Source organism: Athene cunicularia (assembly GCF_003259725.1).
Source record: "Athene cunicularia isolate RWA chromosome 2 unlocalized genomic scaffold, athCun1 chr2_part1, whole genome shotgun sequence".
In the NCBI taxonomy this organism is placed as follows: domain Eukaryota; kingdom Metazoa; phylum Chordata; class Aves; order Strigiformes; family Strigidae; genus Athene; species Athene cunicularia.
Window position 1 is genome coordinate 60,902,925 of NW_020799095.1, and position 27,413 is coordinate 60,930,337.

The 27,413-nt window shown below is 40.6% G+C and overlaps 1 protein-coding gene across 3 annotated transcripts in view; it reads right to left on the reverse strand.

Moving 5' to 3' along the window:
* The window catches only part of DSP (desmoplakin), a 39,244-nt gene extending 11,837 nt beyond the window's left edge, over positions 1-27,407 (reverse strand). For all 3 annotated transcript variants that reach the window (XM_026842206.1, XM_026842205.1, XM_026842204.1), the window contains exons 1-18: positions 27,224-27,407; positions 17,913-18,015; positions 16,076-16,224; positions 15,571-15,745; positions 12,885-13,013; positions 11,662-11,712; positions 10,514-10,675; positions 9,487-9,591; positions 8,172-8,267; positions 7,810-7,935; positions 6,791-6,943; positions 5,094-5,248; positions 4,586-4,712; positions 3,869-4,073; positions 3,139-3,356; positions 2,203-2,369; positions 1,747-1,885; positions 145-338 (exon numbers count right to left, since the gene is read on the reverse strand). In XM_026842206.1, coding sequence (XP_026698007.1) covers positions 145-338; positions 1,747-1,885; positions 2,203-2,369; positions 3,139-3,356; positions 3,869-4,073; positions 4,586-4,712; positions 5,094-5,248; positions 6,791-6,943; positions 7,810-7,935; positions 8,172-8,267; positions 9,487-9,591; positions 10,514-10,675; positions 11,662-11,712; positions 12,885-13,013; positions 15,571-15,745; positions 16,076-16,224; positions 17,913-18,015; positions 27,224-27,366 — 2,597 coding nt within the window. In that variant the 5' untranslated portion in view covers positions 27,367-27,407. The remainder of the gene's footprint in view (positions 1-144; positions 339-1,746; positions 1,886-2,202; positions 2,370-3,138; positions 3,357-3,868; positions 4,074-4,585; positions 4,713-5,093; positions 5,249-6,790; positions 6,944-7,809; positions 7,936-8,171; positions 8,268-9,486; positions 9,592-10,513; positions 10,676-11,661; positions 11,713-12,884; positions 13,014-15,570; positions 15,746-16,075; positions 16,225-17,912; positions 18,016-27,223) is intronic.
* Between the last annotated feature and the right edge of the window lie 6 nt (positions 27,408-27,413).

Consider the following 27,413-nt stretch of genomic DNA (forward strand, 5'->3'; position numbering starts at 1 on the left):
GTTGCTCTAGTCTTATCGCCCTGAAGACTTAATTTGTCCTCTGGAAGTGATGATCAATGCATATTGGTTCTTTTAGACTCACTGTTAAGATTATCTTAGTAGCAATAGCAATAAGGAAGAAGCTGTTAGGAAATATGAGCAAACCTGTTATCTATCTGCTTATCAACTCTCTGCCAACGGTCTATTAGCTGGGTAACTTTGTCACAGAACTTTCCAATGTCCATGTCATACAGGGTATATGACTGGCAAGACTGTGCGTGAATCTGGAGTGTTTTCTGCAGCTCATTTTCCAGGGCATTCAGGAGTGATTTCTTCATGTTTAGGTCTCCTTTCATTTTCTGAAGAAAAACCAAAATGCTGTCATATGTTTTATTCTTGAGAAGATACTCAAATGTAACTATCAATAGCATGTACAATGTGTTGAGATCTAAAGATTTTGTTTCTAATTCAGTAAAGTATGTACACCAATGTCAGCTGGACTTAATATATTACAAGTGAAACACCTACTCTGGTAAACAGTTTGATTTAAGAATGTGTTTAAAGGTAGGCTCACTCAAAGCATTTGCTAAACCAAAGCCCTCTGCTGTCATATTCTGTAACTAACATTTCAGTTTCTCAGAACTATGTAGAGCAGTTAACAAAAAAAAAAAAAAGAGAAAAAAAAAAAGAAAAAGGGAAGAGCCTGTCTTGCTTGTTCCTAAAACAATTGACAAGAAAATTTCACTGAAGTACAAAAGATTCCTACATTTGCAACAGCTGTGGAATCAAGCCTCAGGACTGACATATCCAGTTTTTAAATGCTATCAGAAAGTCTGCACGGATTTTTTTTTTTCCTGTTTTCATTTTTTTAATCATCTTCCATGGAGGTATTTCTTTACACACACACTTGCTTGTATGCACACACTTGCATACTGTGGGGTATCACCAAATGGCATATACAGTGCAGACACTAGTCTGCCTTGCATCCCCCAGTCACAGGGATGACTGCATCCTTTGATACGCTCAAGCTTTTTATTTTTTTTGTGTAGCTCTAATTTACACCAGCTAAGAACAACTCAGGCAGATGAACTGCAGCTCTCATTTAACATAATAAAAAGGTAACCTGGCTGTGCCCCATTTGTGCCACCTACACCCTTTTCCCTACTACACCTGGGAACAGGAAAGAATGAAAGTCCTTATTCTCCAAAGGTATTCAGTGCACAAAAGGACTAGATCAATGCCAGATAAAGACTGGTTCTGCAACCCAACTTTGTGCTCAAAAAAGCAGTTATTCTTTGCCTTCTCCCCTTGTACGGGATAGATAGCTGTCACTGTAAGATTTGAAATGGCAAAAAACTGTGGCAAAACTGGGACACAGAATAATACTCAAATTTACTTGTTAAATCTAGATGACAATAAGGGCAATTAACAAGTCTTTTCGCAAGAAAGGAGGTATTGCCTTCAAATCTAGCTTCATAAGTTATACAAATGAACATAGATAATTTTTTGTACAGAAATGAATTATGGAGACCTTCCATGCTGCTGGCTTTTTTGTAAAGGCAGCAACAATCAGGGGATGGAAGAAGTAGTAACCCATAGATTCCTTCCAATAATTTGCAAAAGCATTGTATGTCTATGTCACAAAATATGACATAAGATCAGCATTTCTATCTCCTGTGGTTTCGGAAGGGTTTCACCCAGCTCAATAGACCAGTACAGGCAGCTACAAATTTTGCCTTATCATGTCCTTGGGTCTTGGTCTCTCACCTTCAGACAAGCCCGATAAGCCTCCACTTTATCAAGATCCAAAGGAACAGTCTCCTCTTCAGACAGTCTGACTTCGAAAACTCTGATCACATCTTCTGTTTGTAGAATAACCTGGAGCAGACATCTCAATGCATTCAAGCTGAAATAAATAATACAAGACAAATTGTTATGATCTGGGGCAGGAAAGGTGATATTTTAATTAATTGCAGACCATTAGTTAAAGAGAATAGACAACAAAGAAGAAATTTCACTGATTCTCCCTTTTTTTAAAAAAAAAGTCTTCAAGAAAAGAGAAGAAATTCGCATAAGTGTCTGCTTCTACCCACAAGTACAGCATTTGTAGGAAAGAAGGTGTAATTTTACACTACTGGTAACAAAAGGCAGGTTTCTGGATTTCTGGACTAAGAATTATGAAAGAAAGCAAATGATTTATTGCTATAACCTCAGTTTTCTTACCTGTCTAAGTAGCCAGCAGAAACACCATTAATATTTTCCAGTTTTTGAAATAGGGCATTTATCTCTGACTGCAAGTACACATACTTTTCACAGCCTCTGAAGTTAGGCAGCAAGTCCTTATGCTTATTGAGGGTTTCAGCCATTATTTGAGAGTCATTCTGCACACCCTAAGAAAAGAGAATGCCCGATTTACACATTTTTGGTGACTGAATGATCATTCTACAGCACATATGAAATTGGTCTCCTTATCCAAATAGCCTGCTGTTATCCAACCACCGTGACTGAGGACTGAAGCAGTGCCTGAGCTTGCTTTCTTTGAGGTAACATTGGGTGGTTTCTTTTTTGCACAGTCCACAGCAGGTTAATACCTCTGGTCACCTTGTCCAGTCTGAAACTCAGCTCTATTGGAAATAGAGGGCTTTACTGCCAGCTCCTTATGCACTCAGTAGATGTGCCAAGGTCCTTCTGCTCTTAAGACCTTTGCAACCTCATGGCCTCAGGGGAATTTCTCATATGCTGAACCTGTCCACTTGTCTTAGTAATCTTCCCTCTCCAGTCTCCTTCAAATCTTAAGTACTGGGACAAGGAGTGAGTCTGTAAGCCTCATGTATCCACTCTGCATCTCACAGACAGCACTTCAGAGGTAGGTGGTAAAGTGGGGCCTGTGCAGAAGGCTTCTAATAGTGCTTTAACCTGGATGAGTCTTAACATAAGCTAATGTCCAACCGACATCAGGCTTTCTGTATTCTTTGCCTAACAGAATTTGACTTCTAAAATCCAAGAGCCAACTTTTTCTACTTAGGAACTAAATTCCAATCTAAACCATCTTGGGTGGCTTCTGACAGAGAATTTTCTGCGTAGGAAATACCGAAGTATGCTCTGCAGCACAGAGCCATATTGAGCTTGAGATGTTAGAAGAAAAACATCCACAGTTACCTCTAAATCCTTTATTCTGACTGAAAAGTCATGCACAGCCCCTTGATCCACTCCAAGAGGAGCTCTTTGAACCATCTGAATCTCAGAAGCTTCAATCTGACGCCGAAGTTTCTGAAGCTCCATCAGCAGCCAGGCCTCCTGCTTCTCGTGTTCTCGGTTTCTCTCATTAACAATAATGGTGTTTGAGGAACCCACAGGACAGCTCTCAGTTGGGACCACTGTAAAATGAATTGAGTAAATGTCAACTGCCAGAGAACTGAGCACCTACATACAGAAAGCCAATGCAGTGCCCAAGCGACCTAAGCATTGAATGGATCTGTAGCACTGAGAACAGAGAGAAGATCTAGGCCCTTATGCAGCTGTTTCAAGGAAATGAAATCATTCCATCACAAAAAGATGAACTTGCTTCCTCAAATGTAGCAGTGAGATTTTGCTTCCCAATAACTGAAAACATATCAGATGGACTAAATTCCTCTCATTTTTGCAGCAAGTTGCATGAACTTCAGAGGACTATTACCATTCACATCAAAGGAAGGAAGAACAAAACATACTCTTCCCTGCACATGGTCTGTTTTGTTATGTTGGGAGACAGCAGTACAATTCTTGAACATGTTTCCATGCATACGTTTATGAGAACATTTTCACATAAAAAGAATGCACCACGACCCCACCACTTCCCAACAAAGAAACCCAAGAAGTCAGCTCTCTACAAAAAACAGGACAAACAAACCTGTTTGTGGCTGCCGTGATTGATTGGGCAGTTGTATGATCAAGGTTTGGTAGTGCTTCTGAGCATCAGTGAACTGAGTCTGGATCTTTCGTTTGTCTTCATCGCCAAACATCTCTGAGCCTTGGCTGTTCCTGAGGAATTCTTGATAATGGATCTCCAGGTCAGTTATTATTTTTTGGTAATCTTCCTTACGCATTGTTTTCAGCTGAAATGAGGAAGAAGAGTATTTTGAAAAAAAGAAGCAATTGGGGAAGGTTTATGACTAGTTAATCATTAAGGAACAAACTAATACACCTATACAAAAAATGAAAGATCGCATTTTAGAGTAAAACCTACCTAGGCTGCATCTAAAAGTACAGTGCTAAAAGTGCCCTTTGAGCTTGTTATAATAATTTCATAACTTAAGAACAGTTTGAAATTCTACATCTTACTCTGTCTATTCATGCCCTTGCATAGCAGGAACAAGTACAGCAAGTACGTAATAAATCCCCTTAGCTAATCTTCCCGTTTATCCTTATTGGGTCTGAATGGGAAAGCATTTTGTTTCTCCATGAAATGACAACTTCTACGTATAACTGTTTGTGCAGCCCAGCAAAAGGAAGGCCCATGGTTTTGCAGAACATACACCTGCACAGGACAGAGCAAGAACTGTTTGGGACAACAGGGGTCAGGTCATGGGTGTCTCTGGTCTACAGGTAAGGCCAGCTGGAGTCTTACCTTGGCAATAGTCATTGCTCTGATTTTCTCAATGTCAATCATGCAATAATGCCAAGATACCAGGCTCTTCATGTTGATATACAATTGGTTCCACAAAGCTAAAATTGCTTCATAGTACTGCTCAATTCTGAGATGAGAAAAGAAATTCCATGGTCAAAATGCATCTGTCCTTGTGGCATAGCTACAAAACATCCAAAGAAACATCCACCAGATGTGGAGTGTGTTAAGGCTTGTTCTCTACTTGAGAAAATCTTTGAAATTAATTTATTCATGAATTCCATTACTAGAGATGGAAAAAAAAAAACCTTGTAAAAGTTAAGTTTTAAATATTTTTAGATCCCAGCAAGCTTCACTGAAGTGAATTTCCTCAAGTTAAGGGTTTAGTCCTTAATCCCCCACCGAGCACTGTGATCAAGGCACAGATCAGATTTTGTGACTGGTTGCTATTTTGAGTGAACTATTCTATCTGCTCCTGGTGTTAAGTGTCCAAACCCAGGCAGCAACTCACTTGGTAGCAAGATCCACTGCTAATGGATTGGGGGGTGGGATGATAAGACTAACAGATGGCACCAGCATATCCACTCCTCCAGGGCCAGTCACCAGCCACTTGCTGCGCTCGTTATTGTCCTTCAGGATACATTCATCTCCTTTGCGCACTGTTTTCTGTAATGAACGCAGAACAACATTTTTTTCTTTAGTTAAGTAAGATGGTGTTTCTAAGAGAGACAGACAAGGAAGATACATCTAGATCACAGAAGTGGGAGTGCTTCCCAGCTGCCAGGTCTGGGTCTGCATCTTGGCTTAATACTGGGGCAAGAGATCAGTACAGATTAACCCCTTCTCCCTGAATCTGGTTTCCCTGTGAAGAAAACCCAAGAAAACCAAGTGGGAGCCACAGAACACTGAGCAGTTGCCAGTCTGATTGATCATCAGACTTGGGTCTTGCATGACAACATCAAAGACTGAATGTGGACACATGGCCACAGCAAGCTATACAACCATGCATGGCAGTAGGCCAGTGAGCTGGAGGCATAAGGATGCTTAGTGCTGCATCCGTATTTGTGCAGGGACTGGGAGCAAGTGCAGCAGAGTTAGATCCACCAGCCCCAACTGCCAGAAATCCTGACACCATGTGGCCATGGGTGTGGCTATGGTGCAGGTTACAACCCACTCACATCCAAGAGGGAAAGGCTCCTCCTATCATTTATTCTGATGGGACTCTACCTGCATCACAACTCTACAGCCAGTAAATACAACTTTTGACATAACTTGTAAAAGGCCACAGCCTTTGCACTGATCTGAGCATGCAGGGGCTCCAGACTTGTTTGGGCTTACCTTCATCAGAGGAGAATTTAATCATTGCTTAAAGTAAGAGCAATTGCCAAGCACTCAGGTAACTACTGCCTAAATTTGTTTAGTTTTGGTTATAGTAAGAACAAATAGCTACTCTGTGTGGGCTGAACTTCTGTGACTCTGGAATAAAATGTGATACGGAAGAGTGCAGACACAGAGCAGATAGCAGAAACCCCATATTGTAAACACAAATCAAAGTGGTCAATTACCGGTCACTACAGGAGTGCAACCTAGTGAATCAGGTAAAACAAGTTTTACAGACAACAGAACTGAAAAACTGCATAATTGACCAGTCAAGAGGAAAGAGCACATAAGCAGAAAACACATCTAAGCCTACTGTTAAGAAAAAATATAGAAATAAACCAAAGCAGCTCCAGTACTGAAGAATAAAAACTACCACCATCGATTTCATAATACCTCAACCAGCAATCAACTGGGAATACCAATGACTCACGGTACATTCCTCAGCTTTTGTTAGATGAAGTGTTGACCTAAGGACCCAGAGAGACACTGGAAAAGTGAGCAATCACCAAAAATAAGGCATAGATGCTGAGAAGCATCTGTATAACAATTTATCCATGAGACTTTTCTGTGCTAATCCGAACTATGAGTATTAATGAGTATTTAATGGAATAATAACAATAATTTTGACTAGATTTATTAACCAACCAGAACTCAGCTTGTTTACTTATAATTGCAAGAATGTCAGAGCTTTTTTGCCAAAGAAATTTAAATGATGACCAGAAGCAGACAAAGGGTTACACCTATCAGCGCAACAGTTTTGTTTACTAAATAATTTGCCATGTTCTAGTTTACATGATGTTCATGCTCAGCCAAAAAGGGATACAATACCAGATCCTGTTTGTAGTCACACAGAGCCTTGAGGATAATAGGCTTGTTACTCCGGTAGTCTGGGTTACGTGGCTTCAACTGCACAATCTTCTTGGATTTATTCACCAAACTCTGCACTTGCCTCTTGTATTCAAGAATTCTCTCTCGTTCATTCTGCAAAGATAAACTGTATGTTAAAAATTCATTCTAAAAAGAAAGCACATCTAGTTCCCACTGCTTTATTAAGACAGGGATACATCTGGAGCTCTTGGTAGGCAAAACTTCCTTTAGCCTTCATGGGATGAGTCATTGGCCTATAATAAAAAACTGCAGTTTTAAAAAAAGAAAAGAGAAACATCAAACTAAGTATCTTTGTAGCTCTGGTAAGCTGCAAAGTTTGCAAAACTTGCAAAGCACGTTTTTCCTACAGACCTGCAATGTGGTTAAAGTGATGTGTAAGTAACACAGGAATAAATGGAAGAATCTACTATAACATGAATGCTAACCAAACAAAAAGTAATAATTACACTCTCAAACCTGACTTCATCAATTGCCCTTTTATATCACTGACCATTGTTTTTCCAGTATATTCAATTTGGAATTGTAGTGCCTAATTCATGATGAGCAAATGGTTAGCTAAAAAAGCTGACTTAAGTCCTTTCAAAGACACTACAGTGATATAGTGACATGACAAATCATTTATTAAACGCACTTATCCTTTGAGGCCAAATCTTTTCTACCACCTATAAATTAAAGTCTTTCCTTTTTATAATTTATAGCATGTCAAAAACTTGGGAATTTGTTGAGCTCATTCCAGATTTAAAAAGAAGTCAGAGTTCCCAAACAGTATTACACAAAATAACACTGATCCATCTGTAGGCTCTCCTAAGAAATGGGAAATAATATACAGTTATGGTTTCAAGTTCATACAGTACTGAATATAAACACTGCAGTACAGTTGGGTTTACATTTGGTGTCTGAATAGAGCAACTGATTTCAAGGAAAGCAGAACAAAACCTCTCAGGTGGGTTTGACAGTACCTCCAGCTCTTTGATCTGCTCCAGCAAAGATTGCAGTGACATGCTTTTATCACAGATAAACTTCTTTCTGATGGAGTCTTGTAGGTTTTTCAGATAGCACTCTGTGGCTTGGGCTTCTTCAAAGAACTACAGGAGAAAAGTTGTGATTTCAATAGTACATAGCTCTTAACATCTGCTAAAAATTAATGGATTCCTTTCATGAGAAATCCCAGTTCAAATCTGGCAGATGGGTAGCATTTACAATATGGAAACTGTTATGCATAATTTTGTATGGATTTAGAAAGATTTGGTACAGAAAAAAATATCTGTTATGGGATTCACACTTAACAAAAGTAATATGAATTCTCCACATCACTACTCACCTGAAAGTAAGCTGCATTCTCTTTCAGATGAACATCAATGCATTTGGTGATCTGAAGAATCCAGCTCCACTGAGTTTGCAATGTATCCATGTAGGCCTAACAAAAATAGTAATATACAGAACTCAAACCACCACACTGATCTCTCTCCCATACCTAGACTCAAGCAAAACTATTTATGCTCCACATAAATGCAAATGAAAAATCTGCTAAAACAAATTCATGTACACAATAATGTAACTCATGCAAATAGTTCCCCAACTTCTAAGCATCTACCTAACTGAAATTAATTCAATACCTGCTTGTGAGATGCAGAGAGAAATTTGTTCATGACTTGAATTTTGTTTGCTCAGCATGAAGCCTGAAGTGCATGAACAAAAAGGGGTGAAAAGCACAAACAGTAGTGCAAATAAAATATTTCAATTGCAAATTGTCAAGTTCTCCTTCTTCCAAAGAACATTTTTTATGATGTCTATTTTTAAATTAAAACTTCTCAAGTAGTCCTCAGTCTTTAGAAAACTACACACAACTTTTATTTCACTGCTACAGCTTACAAGGATCTTTCCTTTAAGGCAGAAACTGACCACAGAAGAAATATGAATGGTGATTTTACACAACATGATAACAATTAACAAAGTAAATACACTTTAAAGCAGAAAGGAGTCTTCTTCCTATTGGTTTCTTTCAGATTTAGGGTTCTTATGCACTCTTAAAATTATAGCAACTACAGCATTTCCTAATAAAATTAGGTTTTTCAAATTGTTGCAGCCTTTGTAATTGAAAGGTAAATGTACACCAAGCTGTGAAAGCAAAAATGTCTTGACTAAGCTGTAGAAATGCACCATGAATTTCACCTGCAGAAAGTATTTGCACTTGGATTAAATATAAACCCTCAACAAAGGGTGTGGCTTTCTTCAAAACATGTCCTACTAAGATAGCAGAAGAACAATGACATTCATTCCTACCATAAATTCTGCTGCACTGTAGTCAATTAAATGAGATACAGCAATTTCAATACACTCAGACAACTCCCTAAGTCTCGTATTATTTTTAACATGCCTCTACCATCAAATATGATAGCAATGAGAGCTCTCTCCATAGCTCTTAAGAAGCCTGCAGTTGTTGTGGCCAGGTCTGTAGAGGAAGGTAGTAACATTTAATAGAGCAGCTCATACAGCCGGATAAAAATAGACACGCTTTTTGGCAGGCAAACCCTTCTCAGGTCCAAATGCAGTATTTAATTTGTGGACTTTCACCGAGAACTTTTCCCACACAGCAACTAAAGGAGCAAGCAAAATCACACAAACTCTTAACTCACCTCAATTTTGTCTGAAGCAGGGTGCTGGTTGAGCACTAGCTGGTCACTTTCTTGCTTTAGCTTGTTGAGTTCTTTTTCTTTAAGCTCCAGTTCACTCATGCGTTTCTAAACAAAAACATGGCATTAAACAAGCCCCAAATGTACACTGCACAGGATGATTTACTTAATATTTTCCAGATAGTGGTGATAATGTAAAATTATTCCTGCTAATGCTACATAGCAATTCTATTCAGTGTAACTGAATTTAATTATGAAAACATAGAATCAAAGAAGGTATAATCATCCCAGTTCTAGTCTCTAGGCTTGTGGCTTCACAGAGCAAAGCGCCCAAAGTTCTGCCTCTCCTAGGAATGATGGAAGCAAAAATGACTGCATCTTGCAATATCCTGAACAACAGAACTAAAAAAAAAGAAAAAGTACCTCCTTAATAGTGTGAACTTTTCTTTTAAAATTTGGTGATCAGTACCAATATTGGTTAAAGAAATGCACATGCTCAATTTCCCTATGTACACACAGAAGACAAAGTGCAAACTACCTCTGACCGTGCACTCAACATGCTGCTGGCCAAACCATCAGAGGAAGAGAGCAGTTCCCTCTGGTATATCTCTACTTCCTGGTGACAATCAGGGCCAAATATAGGCACCGCCTAACCCCTACATAAATCCTAACAGGGAGTTAAACTGCTTGATTCAAGTCCCTTAGTTTAGCACGCCAACATAATGACTGTGTGCATAAGCTCTGTGTGATTACTAGTCCGCAGTAGTCTGTACTGATAAGGCCAGCTTCCAAGGTCAAAAGAAGCTATGACAACTGGTTGAATGGGAGCACAATCTTCCAATAGATGTCTAGTCTTGTCTCAAGAGGTTGTCATGCAGTACTTAATCCAAAAGTGTTGATAAAAATTCCCAGGAACTTTAAAATAGTGAGGAAATGCCTGTCCTATGATCAGTCCCCCTGAGCCAGGTTGTTCCTCCTTCACTATCCCAAGAGAGCCCATGGAAAGCATGGGGAGGTTGAGCTGTCTTACAGAGAAGGCCTCCTGTTTCCTCGAGATGTCAGTGTTCCTGTCACTCCAGTCATACAGAAGCTCCTCTTCCTCACAGTCATTGATCCACATGATCTCTCTGCTGGTGGCTTGGATGAGGTTCTGGAATTGACGGAGCTGATCCATTCTCTCAAAGGAGTATTTCTGCAAGGAATTCCAGAAATTAGAAGCCATAAACACAGAAATGCCTGTGCTAGGTGGAGAAGGGGAAGTCAAAAGCGAAGCATGTACTTTTTTTTAAAAAAAAAAACTAAAATAACAGTAAAAATCACACACCTATAAAACCTGTTGGCAATGGACATCAGGTAATCTACCCGGGTTTACTGAGCTATAAAACCTGCTGGCAATGGACAGTGGACAACCTGTCTGAATTTATGTAACAATGGGAACCTGAAGTCAGCAGTTTCCAAAAGTCAATTCAAACACAAATGTAGCAGACACGTAGGGAGAAAATCAAAAAGGCATTGGGGAAAACACAAGAAATGTATGACCATTTAACATCACTTTTATTTGCATTTGCTGCTCATAGTACATCCTTGATGTTGTAGCAGCACCTTTTCAACAGATGACACTTCACTAAAAGATCCCTTCTCTGTGCTCACATCATAGTATACGTCAGGTTGCTTGAAATGTGTAAAGGAACAGCTTCCAAACCCAAGGGTTCAATCTACCATTTGCACACAGTTCTCACTGTATTTTACATGAAGATCTAAAGTGTAGAAGATGCAGACCCCTAAATAGAATTTGCTTCTAATCCCATCTTTAAGTCACTTTTTAAGCCACATATATAGACTAACTTTGTCGCTACATTTACTCCCATCAAAGAGGCAGAGTTCTACTCCCCACCTGCTTAGTGACCAACTCCCTTCAACAGGTGCAAACTCGAAACCTCCTTGTGAGGGTAAGTCAATTATACACCACGTAATGAATTAATCTCAAATTTATGACTCAAACTGAACTTTATAGAAACTACAAAGCACTGTCAGTTTACTGCTGAATAGAATTATTTAAATATGGATCTGTCACTCTGTTGAAACCTTAAGTGTCCCTTGACTATCACACTGGTGTTAATAAAGCAAAAAGAGCATTCATCATAGAGGGTATCAAAAATGAACGCATCTCATGCTCACCAGCAGTCCTTCATATTCTTCTTCCAGCTGATGAACTGCAGCCTTCTCTCGCTGAAACAGATAGAAAATATTTAGTGAGCCTTTTACAAGTTGTTTATTTGCTGATACTTCCTTTACAGAGCCAGCATCATAATGTTACAACTACAGGTGGTAACCTGCAAAAGCCTGCAAGACACATAGGTAAGCAGCAGATCTGCACTGATGGAGGATGACAGGAAGTATAAAAACCAAGGCTTGGACAAACTTACTTCTCTCAGGAATACTTAGTACATAAGCAAAGCTGCACATAACCCTTGTAATACCAAAACAGCTCCTGAAACTAGATCTCTTTCTGTACCAAACTTCTAGACAGCTGTGGGGAACCAGCTAGTCCTAGAGCTAGCTTTGGAGATTATGAAGTAGTATAAACTAGAATGTGAGAAGGAGGCTCCAGTTTTTATACCCATTTCTATGACTGGGAACTTGCACAACCTTGGAACTGGTATTCCATAGGGCCAGACTATCTCCTTTCCCATTTCAAGCAGAAGGGAAAAGGAAGTAACACCCCTCCCACTCTGCAGCTTGGCCTATAGAACAGAGCTCCAGAACAGAGTGCCTTTTCTTTAGATTCAACTCTGTCTCCTCCTGTCCATGTGAGCAATTAACAGAGAAGAAGAATGGGAATGAAGAAAGCCTCCTCCCTCCTATACCTAGCTGCTGGGCTGATAGGAGAGGAAATTAACCACTGCACTTTCAATGACAACTTAATTTCAATCACAAAATCCAGAGGGGAACAGAAGGCTCAGAGGGGGGGAAAAAAAAAAAAAAGAAAAAAAAAATCCACAGCCCAGAATTTGGGCATTTTTCACAGAAATTCCCTTATCACTCCAAGCCCACCCTATCCTTTCTCATTCTTGTTTTAACATACCTAGACAGAAAGTGAGAATAATCACTCCTCACCATTTTTCTCAAAAATCTGTTGCAATATTTATTTGCCAGCCTTGATACACAACAACAAAATGTCGAAGAGCTACTAAATTTTCATTTTAAAATTCTTGGGAAAGAAGTAGAACACAAAATAATCATGAAATAATAAATATTAGGGTTAAAAGTGGCTTCTGTCATGACACCAGTGCTTTCCAAAAAGAAGATGAGATATTCAGCATTCCTTTTTGTAGTGGAACACCAGCAAGCCAATGATATAAATCTAGACTAATCAACCTATAAGGGGAGACAATAATTACCAGATCTGTTTTGACTTTGTCCAGGTGCCAGCGATAGTCTCCAATGGCATTGTGAGTTCTCCTGTGGTCACCAATTTGTTGCTCAATGGATGCTGCATCAAACCCCCATTTCACTAGCTCCATTTCAGCCTAGGAGAAAGAGACGGTATTTGTACTTTCATTTCCAACATTATTATCTAAATCAGATCAGAAAGGGATTGAACTGAAGGAAACATGACTATGCAGTAGAGAGTAAAACTGAACAAAGGGAAGTTCAGAATAGGGGGTTACAATTTCTTAAAATTGTTACCACTTAAACTGTGTGACAGGCTCACAAAGTAGAAGAAACAAAGTAAGGAAAATATTTAAGTTGCTTAAAATTAGACTAGATGAAGCACACTCAGTAGTGTATTTTCATCTGTTTTCTTTGGACCAAACTGTTCATTTATGTTTTACAGTACAGATACATTCTTATCACTCTGAAAACAAATACCGAGTCAAATTCTGTAGTCCAGCACTCTACATTTCCATTTTAATTACATTCATGTAAACTCAGTTAAATGCAGTTTAAACTAAATTTAAAAACAGAAGATAAACTGAAATTATGATAGAACATGTTTGTCTTGCATTTTGTCAACATTTACTGTAGGATGCCAAGGGAAAATCTCTAGGAACACCCTTTGAAAAACAGCAACACACCTGGATAATTACAAACTCAAAAACCATCTGACTGCAGGCCTCTGTTTCATTATTTTCAAATATTAAAAGCCATGAATTCACAATTCAGCTCCTCAAACTCCATCTTTTATGCTGTAAAGACACACTCCGTCTCTGCCTGAATGCCTGTCTGCACACATGCACAGTAAAGAAATAGGTATCTTAATCTTGCGTTGGGACTGAATTTGATAATTACCAGCCTGGAGCCAAATCTCTATGAGTCAACAGATGACACTAAAGCCCAAACCACATTCATGCGTGGGGGTTCAAAGGCAGTGTTGAAAATGATCCAAGAAACAAACCCATTATGAATTCAACCATCTAAAAGTTACAGGACTTTGACCCTTCTCGTTGTATTTAAACAGTCTAAAGAGTCTGTAGCAACAGCAGTAGTCCTGGCCAGCTGCCAATATGTGAACAAAGGCTGTCTGAATTTGACTGCACTTTCCTTAATTCTGCACTGGAAATTTGACTGACCCTCCTACCACCTGATTCTCAGCAAACCACCAAGACAGAAAACAGAACAACACTGGCAGAAAACCATAGCTGCTCAGACCTTTTTCCCACATCTCACCACATTACTAGAGGAAACACTATCCTAGTCCCAATGTGAGCAAGTAATGGGACACAGCAAGGCATGATGGAAAGAAGAGGCATGGTGGAAAGTTCAAAATAAATTTTCCCTAGAAAAACCTCAAAAGCCCAACAGGGAACTAAGTGATTACTGGCCCCACCTCAGCTTCGCCTTAGGGACTGAAAAAGGGAGAGAGCGAGTGCCTTTTACTTTCACAGGAGGTTTTGTGTGGGAACACAGGTATAAGGCAGTTGCTTATGCTCCCTGTGCTTAGCAAGGGGTGTCTGAGAAGGGTGTCACATGGCATCTTTGAGAGGTGCAGCATGTTCACCATCTTTCGTCGCTGGAAGCGTGCCCAGTGCCTGTCCAACATCACTCCTCAAACTGTGGCAGGTCTGACAATTAGCCTACTCTCCCACAGTGTGTAAAGCAATCATATCTGCTGTTGCTGTCCAGGCACAATGCTTATACACGTTACCACTCAATGAGTGCACCTCCACTTCCCCTTCTTCCTCTAAAACATGTCACGCTGTGGGAGGGCACTTAAAGACTAGACTATGACTAGCACTCACATAAGAGTATGGGAACTGTACAGAGCTCTCCCCTCCTCATCTGGTTTGCATAGCAGCCACCTGGCAAATACCACACGCAGATAACAATGACAGGATCACTAAGCAACAACCTAATAAAGAGAGATAAAAATAATGCAATTTCAATTTACAAGGAGTCTGCAAAGTATAACTTCAGCCACCTTGTTCCATTCTCCCTACCTGTCTCTCAGAAAGGGCTGTCCAACCACAAACACACTTTTCACTTCAGTGGCACAAAAACAGACTATGGGCTCTCAACATAGGCAAATTTATTCTGGGAATGCAACAGGTAGCAACTTCAGCATTTTTATCAGTGAATTCTGAAAGTCTAGTCCTGTGGCAAGCGGCTCCACCTTCTGGCTCCCAGTATGATAAGGATAGATTAGAGGAGAAGAACAACTGTAAAATCCTGGACAATGGTTAAATCTGAAGCTGATCCTATCTGTGTAAAGGGTTAAAATAAGTATGAATCATAAAGGAAATCTGTGGAAGGAAGGAAGGAAGGAAATATCAAGCATAATAATCTCTAACGCAAACATGCCAATGCCTTTTGTTAACAGCTGTGTCTCATTTAGCTTTCAAATCTAACTTCCACACTTTTTCCTCTGCAAAAGATGACCCCAAATCCATGTTCATATTTCAGAAGAAATTCACTATATGTACAATACTGGGGGAAAAAAAAAAAAAAAAAAGAAAAAAAGAAAAAGAGAAACAATCTCTTAGCATTCACGTGTACTTTTAATTTTCTACTGGCACCCAAAACATTACTACATATAAGGTGACATTCATAAACACCACCAGGTCTCTGGGTTTTGCCCAGATGTACCTTCTGCTGCCTCATCCAGTTTAAGCATTCACTTGTGACACGTTTCGTGTACTCATCCCAGCCTGAGCCACTCTGAGAGGAGTAGCAACCACCACCTTTGGAGCTGGCCCTCCTGGCGCGGGGAACACTGATGGCTTTGTACAGGGCACGCATTTGCTCTTGAAGTTGAAGCAGCCTGAAAAGGAAGGAACCACTTAGCATCTATGATGAAAACACACAGAAAACATGTAAACAACGCAATTCATCTACTGGACCACTGAGTATTCAAAACAAAGTGCTGAAAGCACAGGCTGTGGAAAAAATATGCTGACTAAAATTTCATTGGGACAACTAAGGTGTGAAATTCTTACTGCAAGGCCTTTCTCCATGTTAGCATGCCCCAAACAGATTCAGTTCTACCTTCTTGATTTCTGTCACATCCTGCAACACCAGGGAAGGTGAGCACTTGAGACACCACAAACTTTTATTAGACACACTCCCTCCCCCAACCCTTCCCTGGCAATACCTTTTCTGATACATCTCACAGGGCTGGCCCATCTGCCTCATCTCTCTGATCAGCCCATCCAGGATATCCATTTGGTCATTTGCCTGTGCAAAACACTCTTCCAGATCTCTGTTCCCTCTAATCTGGACACCATCCCCATATTTCAATTCCTAAAACAAACAAAACAAACAAAAAATAGATGGGAGATTAAATTAAAAATTCATCACCTAAGCTTCAGCTTGTTGTTTCAAAAGAGATGTTATGAAGACTGATTATTTTTAAGAAGCGTGATAGGTTTCAACTGCTAGGTCTCTGATTGCCAATTTTAACTGGGGAAAGGCAAATTAAAAGAGGATCCACAGTCATTGGAAAGTCCTTATTACAAATAAAATATTAAAGAAAATTATTAAAACATAACATCAATCAAACCTTTCCATAAAGAACAGCACATCCTAATTAATGTTTATGCAGTGAAGCCAAGGCTTCCCACAGTGTGTTAAATTTTTAAGACCTTATGTTTTTGTGTTTAGAGGATGAGAAGCAAATGCTGTCCTAGTGCGAGCTGGATATTGCTCCTTATTTTTCAGGTGTTTCCCTGAAGTTCTAAGACTTTCCTCCCCTGCTAAAATGCAGACTGCAACCTGTATGCCTAGGACCAGTTCCATGCCCCGTCACATTTGCATCCCACCTTATCTCCCAAAGTCTAGGCAAATTCTCCAGACACCCTCTCAGTGCAGTGGACCAGCATGGTCATGGTGCTTTGAGCAGGAAGACACAGCTTTTTGATCTCACCCCACACTGACACAGCCATGCTGAACAAAATATAAGCCAGCTGTGATTTGATTTTGCAAATAAAATGTTGATTGACCTCATTATTTTGTCCTTCAGAAAGAAATGAAAAAAAACAAAGTAAGCGATGCATGTTGTGGCACCAAGCTGGAACTAAACACCACTTTCTTTTAACTTCACTGGAATAATATTAATCCTTAACAAGAGGCAGTATTTACTCTGGCATTGATTTTTATATAAACAAGCTCACACGTGCTGTATCTCTGAAAAGGAAATGAACCGCTAACCACAGAGTTCATTCCTGAAAGAATTTTCTGTCCACAGAGGGTCCAAAAGTGTGCATTAACTCACATCTACTGCCAGAACTGTGAACGAGTTTTGCATCTCAGTGAACTCAACAGCAGGATGCACTCACCACCCTGCACCTCCTCTGACTTCAGCAGGAACAGAGGACGTCCTATGTTCACCAGGACTCGATCTAGCATCAGTGAGTAATCCACCCCCAGGCACTATGGGTCTGTATCAGTGCAGTGTACAGCAAAGATCATCTGTATGCATTTGAGATTAAACAGTCAAGAAGATTTAACCTAGTTTCATATACTTGTTTAGGAATCATCTGGAAAAATAAAATAGAAGTAATTAAGGACTTTCCTATGGTGATTCAGGTTCATTATGGCCCAGATGATGATGATTGTTTTCTACAGGACACACTAAAAGAGTGTAAGTGGTCATAACATTATTAACATCTATTTACACTGACAGTGGTCTTGATCTAAAACTGAAAAATAAGATGCAGTAGAATCTGTTTAAAAGGCTGGAGGGGGGTGTGTGGTGTTTAAATCAAGAAGCCCCCTTTTTCTTAATCAGATGCATTTCAATCTGTTTTACTGAACACAGAGTGCACATGGAAGAGGGATACCTAGGAAGGAAGAGTGCTATTCCACTCCCAGCTGAAAGGGGAGAAAGGAGATGAAGAAGCAGAGCTTGTGAGTCCAGATAACAACACAGCATTCATTTCCTGTAATATCACTTATAATCACTTCCGATAAGAAGAACAAGAAGCACTCACGGGTTGTACTATGAGCTCAGCTCGCATCAGGCAATCTGAACAGTTTTGCAAAAGCTCCTGGATGGTGTTCTGGCGTCTGGACACTGTACAGGTCCCATTCTGACTGTAGTGGGGGAGAAGAAGGAGAAGATGAAGTAAGTACAGAGTAATCACACATTTTGAAGAGACATAAGAAACACAAATTCAGAACAGCTAAGGGAAGTTAAATGGAATCACCCATCTCATTTAGCTTCACAGAGACACACAGGCGTTTATCTGGCCCTCCTGCAGAACTGCACTGTGAACTTCTAATGCCAATTCCATGATGGCAAAGCCACTTTATAATTCTGTAACAGCAGGCGTGGACTGACTTTGCCACAGAATAGAGTAGAAGGTGGAAACTAGCATGCCATAATGAAAAAGTTTTTCTTCCAGTACAGGTATTTGTAGCTTTGATAGACAAGACTTTGGCAGTATTACAGTGAGAATGAATTATTCATGACCTTTGTTAAAGTCAATACATTAGAACATATCCTTTGCATGATGTTATCGTATGTGTTGTCGCATCAGTCATCGAATGTAAGAGCATAAAAGGAGAGCAGAATCCTCTGCTACACAAGTGCATGAGCACACAAGTCCATACAAGAATACAAAGGACCCTTTTATCAGCAGAAATGCATAAAGCTAGTGCAGTGTCTTAAGAAGGAATTAATTACAAGATGCAAAAGCTACTACAAAAACAGATATAGGGCCTGGAGTTAGAGGACATGCTTTTTTGCAAAAAAATAAAGTGGAAGTTTGGGCGTTCCAAGAAAAACTTCACAACTGAAAATATTAGGGGAGGAAAAAGCCAGGATAGGTAACAGGTTCATTATTGTTGTCTTGTCCATAATCTACTGCACCCCTACCCAGAAGGCTGCTTTTCCAGCATTTGGGATTCAGCCACCAAAGCGAGCCACTGCTAGTTGAACATGGGTGAGGTGCTTCAAGCGAGGAACAACTCCTTGCTGATGGAATCAGAGCTCCCAAGCAAGCCCAGGCGGCTCCCAAACCCAAGCACTTGCCTGTGAAACTAAAATAAACTACTACTAAGAGAAAGTGAGAAACTAAGACACTTCCAAGTCTTGCCTTGTTCTCTAGCTCCTGTGCTCACAGTAGGTAACTTTTTCCATTACAAATCACTCAAGGCCCAAATCTTCCATTCAACACTAACATCAAAAAGACTATCAGTCCAGCTCTGGATTCAGTCTAAATCTTTCGACTGACTTCAACAGACTCTGACCATCCTTTGCAAAAAGAACTGTGACAATGTAAAAAAACCTGGCATAGCTGTCCTTGGAAAAATCACTGCAGTGGCGAGAAACATTCAATGGTATATTTTCAAGAGCTCTTCTGCAGCATGTGCAGTTGGTTCTTCATCAGCCTGCTGTTCTCTTATCAGCTCTTCTCGAACTCAAGTGGAAAAAGTTCAAGCACTTTTCACCAGCTTCCCCCAATAGCAGGGAACAGATCCTCAAAGACATAGAGACAGGACTGGAGAATCATTGGGTGACTTAAAACAAGCTGTACACATGCAACTCCTGGCTTGCACTATGACCCTTTGGCTGCACAAATGCTGCGCCCTACCGTGCTATGCACCCCTGTATGTCTTGGAAACAGCTTAAAGAAAACAATTGTGAAAAATATCACATGGGTCTGATTTTGTGCCAGGCTTCCCATCAGTTTCCTTTTCTAAATCATTCCTTCTCCTTAGGCATCACTGTTGTGTTTGGATCTAGAAGTATCTGACTGCATCTAAAATTTACATTTAATTATACTCACAATTATTCTCATGAATGAAACATAATAAATAAGAGAGAGGAACCTTCCAAGCAATTTTCTCTTTATAAAACATCAGAGGAGTATTTTTTCTTCAATCGCCTTTTCAGTCATCGCCTGACAGCTATAAATGCCGGATATCCATTAAAGCCAAAAGAACTATAGATGGGCACCAGACTTCTGCTGTAATAAGTCAGCATATCTCCGCTGGCTTCAGTGTAACTTCACTGACCTCAAGGGCATTACTTCACTTTACACCGAGAGGAGGTCTAAACAACAGCTGTCATAATTAACACACTAAGAAACTGTAAAGAAAAGCTATTTTCAAATATATCAAACTCCTGAAACAATTTAAAATATAGAAAAACTACAATTACAAGCATTTTGTGTTCACCCCAAGGATGTTTGAACAACACATCCAGATTTATTGTCCAAATAATAAAAAAAAGTTGGAAAACTGAAGATGGTTTAATATAGATGCATAAAACTGTTTCAAAGGCAGGAGCAGATGCCTTGAACTGGGAAGCTAAAGCACATCCTATTTAGGTCTTCAAAGATCTACAAGATACTTGTTTACAGTTCACAGGGACCTTCACAAGAAAGTAGCAACCCTTGAAGGCTCTCCAATCTAGTAGATAAAGACATAACCAAAATAATGGCAGAAGTTAGAGCGATATGAACTGAAGCCAGAAAAGAGCACAATATCTCATCGATGCTGTTTTTAACACCTTGGATGTCAGTTCTGTTGTTCAACAACTAACTGTTTTGCTAGTCAAAATACTGAGATCAATATTAGGATAACGGGTGAAAAGGTACGGCCTGTGAAAGGCAGCTGATGACACTGGGCAAGCTAATGGCTTTCAAACCTGCCAGCCAACCAAACAGAGCTACACGGGGCACACCCAGAGACAGCAGATGCCAGTGCAGGAGCAGATGTTTGATGGCATAGCTCCACCAAGTCAACAGGACTCAAAGACTTCAAATCGGAAGAGGATTTAGCTGTACAAATATATTCAAAAGGGCATAAATCAATCTCTGAACTTAAAAAATAAAAACACTTAGCAAGAAAATACTTGAACATATATTGGCTGATAAATCAGATGGCATTAGCACAACCTCACATGGACACATCTTCAATGCTTTTCACCCATGTGTCAGGAGAGTATTGCCTGAGCAGTTCATAAAGCCCTCAGTATAATATTCCTCTTATTGAAGCCGACATGCCTTTAATGGGAATGAGTAGATCAAAGCAGAAACCTCAATGCAGAGTAAGCAGACATTCAACACTGAGGCAGAAGGAAACAGCCAGCCAAAGGAAAACCATGTCCAACACAAAAAATACTGGGCCAAAGAAACTGAGGCAAACCCTAACCCCTGGACACGCTAGTTGGCATCATAACATGGAGGCAAGAATGAAACTGGATTTTCAAAGTATAATCATGTAACCTAGATCCTATATAAAAAAACCCACACATTTATGTCCCTCAGAAAGAGGTAGGACCCCAACAATCCTCACAGGACACAGATAAAGCAGATTACTATAGACTGTATTCCATCAGTGTCTCTCTTGCTACATCTGATTTTGTTTATGTGAAACTGAATGAGTTTAAAGTACTGTTTGGACATTGTAACAACTACTGCTGCTATGATGACAATTTAATTTGATTTTAACTCTGGCAGCATCTGAAACTTGAACCTGTGAATAGGATCCTGCTTCATGAAACACTGTAGGCACACCACACAGTGTAAACATGGACAGGTTTTTCACTTGTTTAACTGCACCCCTGTAAATACAGCGCACATTTTCAACCAGCAGAAAGTAACACAAGAGTGTCAGGGACGCCTACTAATAAATATATGCATTTGCAATAATCTGACTATTTGCTGTATGCTTTGGTTTTGTAAACTATGCAGAACAGCACTGAGTGAAACAACCTGGACTACTTCAGACCCTTAACTATCTACTTGTCCCTACAACTCAAAATATTAGACCGCGACACTTGTTTTGAAAGCAACTCATAAATTTCAAAAAGATACTATTAAGCCAAGTTCAGTAGTAAAATGACTTAGTTTTAATAGTTATTAACTAATAAAGGAACAAAGGAAAACAATGGGTTGTAGTGTCTTTGTTTTAAAATTATGAGAAGACTTCAAAACACTAAAGAATAACTTTGGGATCTTAAAGCGTAGCTATGTATCTCTCTACTGCCAGAAGAGCCCTAGGAAAGGCACAGCATCTTCACGTTGTCATCATTCCGTGCAGAAGCCATCCTGCTTGATGCATGCCAAGGTGCAATACGCTGCTCCCTTGCTGTACTGCACTCTTACTCTCCCAGAGAAATGAGAGGACAGGCCAAGCCTTGCTGCCACCAGGATTTGGGCAGAATAGTAGCTCAGACATCTCCCTGCTGCAATATACCCTGCCTGAGCTAAACTCAGCCATTACTTTACCAGTGAATCCTCAGTTTCTGAACTAGGATTGCACTTAACTGTTGAGCAGTACCAATGACCCTCACGAGACTCTCCAGCTCTACAGAAACAAGAAATAACTATTCCTGCTTTCCATAAACAGGACTGAGAAATGCACTGGAGGACACGCACTGAGTTATCTGTTGAGACAGACATAGCAAACTCAGCGGTGCCCACATCCCTGAAACACAGCAGGGCTGACTATTGCTGCCACTGATTTATTCAAGCAGTCGAAAGATTTCCTAAGCTATGTTTTAAATAAATTATATATCCTCTGTAAACACTTGGCTTGCACCCTTACAGGCCCAACCAAGTCGTCATTACTGCAGAACCTGAGGGGCAAGGAAGAAAGCCAGCTACCTTCTGCTTTCTCATTTGCCTCCTGCTGCTGAAGACTTGCACACCCCCAACATAAATGTCTGCAATATGGAGGCTGCTCCGGTTTCTGCCATTGATAGTACTCATCAAGAGGCTGCTGTGTTATCCAGGGGGTGATTTGTGTCTAAAGAAGCAGGGTGAAGGAGACACACAGAAGCACATCCTGCATCTCCACATAGCCTTCCAGCCACTTCACAGCTCCTTAAAGCTTTGAAAGCAAGAAGGGGACACTCTTGGCCTAAAGATATAACATCACCAAACTAGAATAATCCTTATTAAATTTTCTGATTCCTCCACAAAATATTTAACCTTTTAAAAATTCAAAGCATTATTTTAATGTAAAAAATAAAGGAAACTTTAAAAAAGGTCATTTTTCAGATTCAAAGTATTGAGCGACTCCTGTAACTCGACAACTAAGCAAAACAATAGTACCTCTTTTTCTCCCTCCTCTTCCATCCACACAAACTTGTTTGAACAAGCACTACATTCATTAAGGGATTACCTGGTATGCCCAGGGTAGGCATGTTAGAAGAAAAACCTGACCTGGAATCTGCATTCCCAGCACACAGCCTCCACACACCACAAGACTAAACCAACACCCATCCACCACCACCTGCCAGTTGGGTGTGTGTGCCACTGAAAATGCACAGGCATACGCTGGCAAAAGGTGGTGAAGCACAATATCCATAAGAATGTAACCAGAAATTAAAATACTATAAACCAGCTTGCCCCCCCACCCCAAGAAGCTGAATGCAAGTGTCAGAAATCGAGAGTTTTGTAGATAGGTTCTCCCCATGTCTCTGCTTCTTACTAGGATCGGTTTTGGCACACCACGGCCTTGCCCATCTGCCGAGTACACACGTGGACTAAAACATAATGACAGGAAACCTCAAAAGATGTCTGCATCTTGCACAAACGGGCTCTAAATAGCACTAGAAACGTGCAACCTCAAAAGATGTCTGCATCTTGCACAAACAGGCTCTAAATAGCACTAGAAACGTGCAAAAACTTAAATGAAATCTTAAGACTCCTGAGGCTAACCGTCTTCAGAGAAAGCAGGGTTTCATAAGGGATCCTACCACATCTATTTGCTGAAAATCCTAGGACTTTTTCCCGACAGTATTAATCACCAGGAGGGCACCGTTTCTAAAGGCCGTACCTGCCCGGTGCAGCAGGCTGCAGGCATGCTGCCTCCCCCAGCTCAGGCTCTGGGAGAGGGAGGTGCCAAATGCAGGGTCCAGCCTGGACCATGGAAATACGCTCTGCTGTAGAGCAGCCACTTGATATGCAGCAAAACCCCTTTACCTGACAGAGGCTTTCACACCTGCAAAGGCACCTAGCTTGAAATCTCATGCACGAACCTACGAAAAGGTGAGCTGGGATAGGTACAACCTGGTTTTTGTCTCATAGCGTGGCAGTGTCGCCAGCTGTTACTGAAACCCATTTGTTTTCTTGGCTAGCTACAGCACAGTGCAGGCTGTGCTGGCGTGGCAGGTATTCAGGAGCAATTCAGACGCGTTCTTCCCTCTTCACCTGCCCATGTTTTTGTTTGTCACCAGGGAAGTTTTTCCCCATGCAAGGCTGTGGCAGAGGATCTCAAAGGGGATGTTAGCACACCAGCCCTATCACTGCTCAGCTTGGTCAGGACCCTGAAGATCCCTGCAAGACTGATGGGAAGGGAAAAAAAGACAGCTTTGAATCTCTCTTCTCCAAGTTTACTTCATCAGTCAGTCCATGAAAGTAATGTTAGGGCATGTGATGTGATTTTCTAACTCCTTTTCTAACTTAAAGCACAGAAGTTACGTTAACTCTTAAGCAGAATTGTATAAATTGATTTATTTTCGTATCACAAAGTAACCATGAATCCTAGGTTAGTTTTACCCTAATCTCAGCAATGACAAATAGAACTGCACAATTTGGACTTTTTTTCCTTCTCTCACAGCATGTCAGATTTTATCTGTCCATAGCAAAGACATTGATAAATATTTGACTGATGAACTGGCAGTTTAGAAGTGCATGACTCACTGTCAAGCTGAGTATCTGCACTCAGGGCCAAGCTCATCCTGAGTTCCCAAGCCAGAAGAAACCGGGAATGTGGTAAAAGCACCTTGCTGAGCCCTAAGGGTAGGGAGCGTCTTATACTGCTCTGTGAGTAATGTAATACTCAGCACAGACTTGTTTGGCAGAATACGCCCCAAAACTTACAAGACTAGACCCTAACTTGAATCCTAGTGCATTTAGAATTAAGGTACAGTAAATCTTCCCCACTGAAAAAAGAAGCCTTGTTGTTGTAAGTTCAGTAAGTGCCACTAAATTTTGGCACTGAAGATGTCAGACTGAAGGCAATTATTAAAACCAATTCCATAGATGATGGCCCTGACCCTGCAAACACAACATGCCCAGGATTTAGTGAATTTTCTGCACACAGCGCATGTGCAAAATCAGGCACAACTGCTTTTTTTCATTAACTAGCAACAAAACACTCATTTTGTATTTTGGGACACAATTTAATTCAAATCAGCACTGATTAAAAATAAACCTATGCAACTCAGTAAGGTGTAAACACAGATATTGTTTTGCAAAAAAAAAAAAATCCTTATTTTGTATGATCAGATCTTTCCACATTAAAAAATATATGTAAATACATACATATATATGTATTTTGATTTCATTGACAGGGGTCTTCAGTTCCATGCAGAAGCGTCGCAGTAAAGTGAACTGGAACTTTCATTGTAACCTCCTTGCCAGATATGCCTTCCCAAAAAGTTGATATGAATATTGTTATAAAGAGTAAATGAAAAGATGTTGATATAAGGTTGTTAACCTCTTGATCTTGTCTGTCCTTTTCACTCTTGCTACACCATCACTGAATATTAAGGAAAGAAAAGCCCAACAAACTATGGACTGGTTTAAAACATGTAACAAAAGCCAAACAACGCTAAATTAAAGGAAAGCATTACTCCTAGTGAAAGTCAGGAGTAATAGGGAAATCACTCTAGTGAATCCAATGCAGTAGCACCAGAGTAAAGTCTGGAAAAAGAGAACTGCCAGGAAGTAGCATGTTCTGCCATTAATTTTTCATGTCTCTGGTAAACAGCAAAGGTATTTGCAGTGGAGCACCACTAGCAAAACAAATCCTCACAAATGCAACACAGCGATGGCATTTCGAACTACTAGTACGTGCACTCTCTCATGTTAAAGTCTTGAATTGTTCTAATTATATAGCAATAAATAGGGATTCTCATACTACTGCAACAGTAAGTAGACATAGCTGCAAGTCATTGTAGCTAACTTACCTGTGCACACACCAAACCAAAAGTCAAATGAAGAACTAAAACTAAGAACTGACCAAAGTAATAAACCAAAAACAGGTAGAATGCAAGTTTTGTCTTTCATTCAGTGATCTTCTAGCAACAGGTCTGATGTACCTAAACAGAACTCTCCATGCTCTCTAGGGTAATCCCAATTTTCTCCAAACATTCATAGATCTGCTTGATATAATAAAGCCTGCCTATTGTCATCTGATGTTTATTATGTATGTTTAATGCTCATCCTTCTGCAATCTAATCATGATGAACTATCCATAAAATTAGGGCTTAAATTCTAACACAAATTATGTAACAGTACTTCTGAATCGATTCCTAAGTCAGTGGCATCAATAATCAGACCAGTAGGTTTAACAGAGCCATTCCATGTGTAAAAAAAGCATATCAACAGCAGCATTTTGTACAGGTGCCTTATCATAGACCAGAATAGTGCTGTTTCCCTCGGTGACTGTAACTGTTGCCAACTTTTCAGTCCCATGAAGTCCCAGCCACGGGAATTAATGGAGAAGTCTTCATGACCACTGCACTTATTTTTCACACATTCAGAGTACCACTTTGCTCCAAAAAAGTCTTTTCCAGAATTGATCCATGCAGATTGCCGGTACAGCTTGCATCCGTGAAAGCAGGCGTTCTCCAAACCAGGGTTCACAGCCGGGGCCCTGCCTACAAGATCTTGACTGTGCTCGCAGCAACAGGGAAAGTTAAAAAGGTAGCGGGGAGGGAAGCAGACTGATGCTGCTTGTAACACATCTTTGGTCCCCAGCCACCACATGTTAGGGGTCGCTGCATAAAAGACCATGGTCTTAAATTCCCGGGCCTTGCAAAAGCTAGAAACACACTCAAAAATTAATAAGAGAACGATTCCCACTAGTTAAAATCGTTTTATAGCCCTAGTTATGCAACTGCTGGGGAAGACAGTGAGAGCTTAAGCCTGTGTGTATGAGGTATTAAGCAATTTACCTCGGTACAGCTTGTTTTGCATCACAGAGCAAAGCGGGGGTTTATCAGCAGAGAACTGTGGGGTCAGTACAGCCAGCACAGATGCATCTACACCCCCGAGCGCGAAGGCAGGAGTCTGCCTTTTATCCCGTTAGTCTCTTCACAGAGAGTCTCCACCAAAAGTTGGGGGTTTTTAATAAATTAATTAAACCGGTTCTTAACTTGCATTTAAAACCAGCCTTCTACAGGTTGGTCTCCTTAGGGAGGAAAATAAAGGCTTGCAAGGTTGAACACCTAGGAAATGGAACGGCCAGCGGCTGACAGCAGCTGTCCCAAGGCGGGCCCGAGGGAGCGGGGCCGGGGGCCGCTCCGCTCCCCCGGCCCAGCTCGGCCCGCACCTACCCGTATCCGTCGGAGGCGTAGTCCCCCCCGTAGGTCTTCTGGTAGTAGTATGTCTTGTGGGTGTGGGTGCCGCCGCCGCCGCCCCCCACCACATGGGAGCTCATCTCGTAGCGCAGGTCGGTGCCCGACTCGGCCCGCGCCATCCGGCCCAGGGTGTTGATCCGCGGGTGCGAGCCGCCGTTCATGCTCA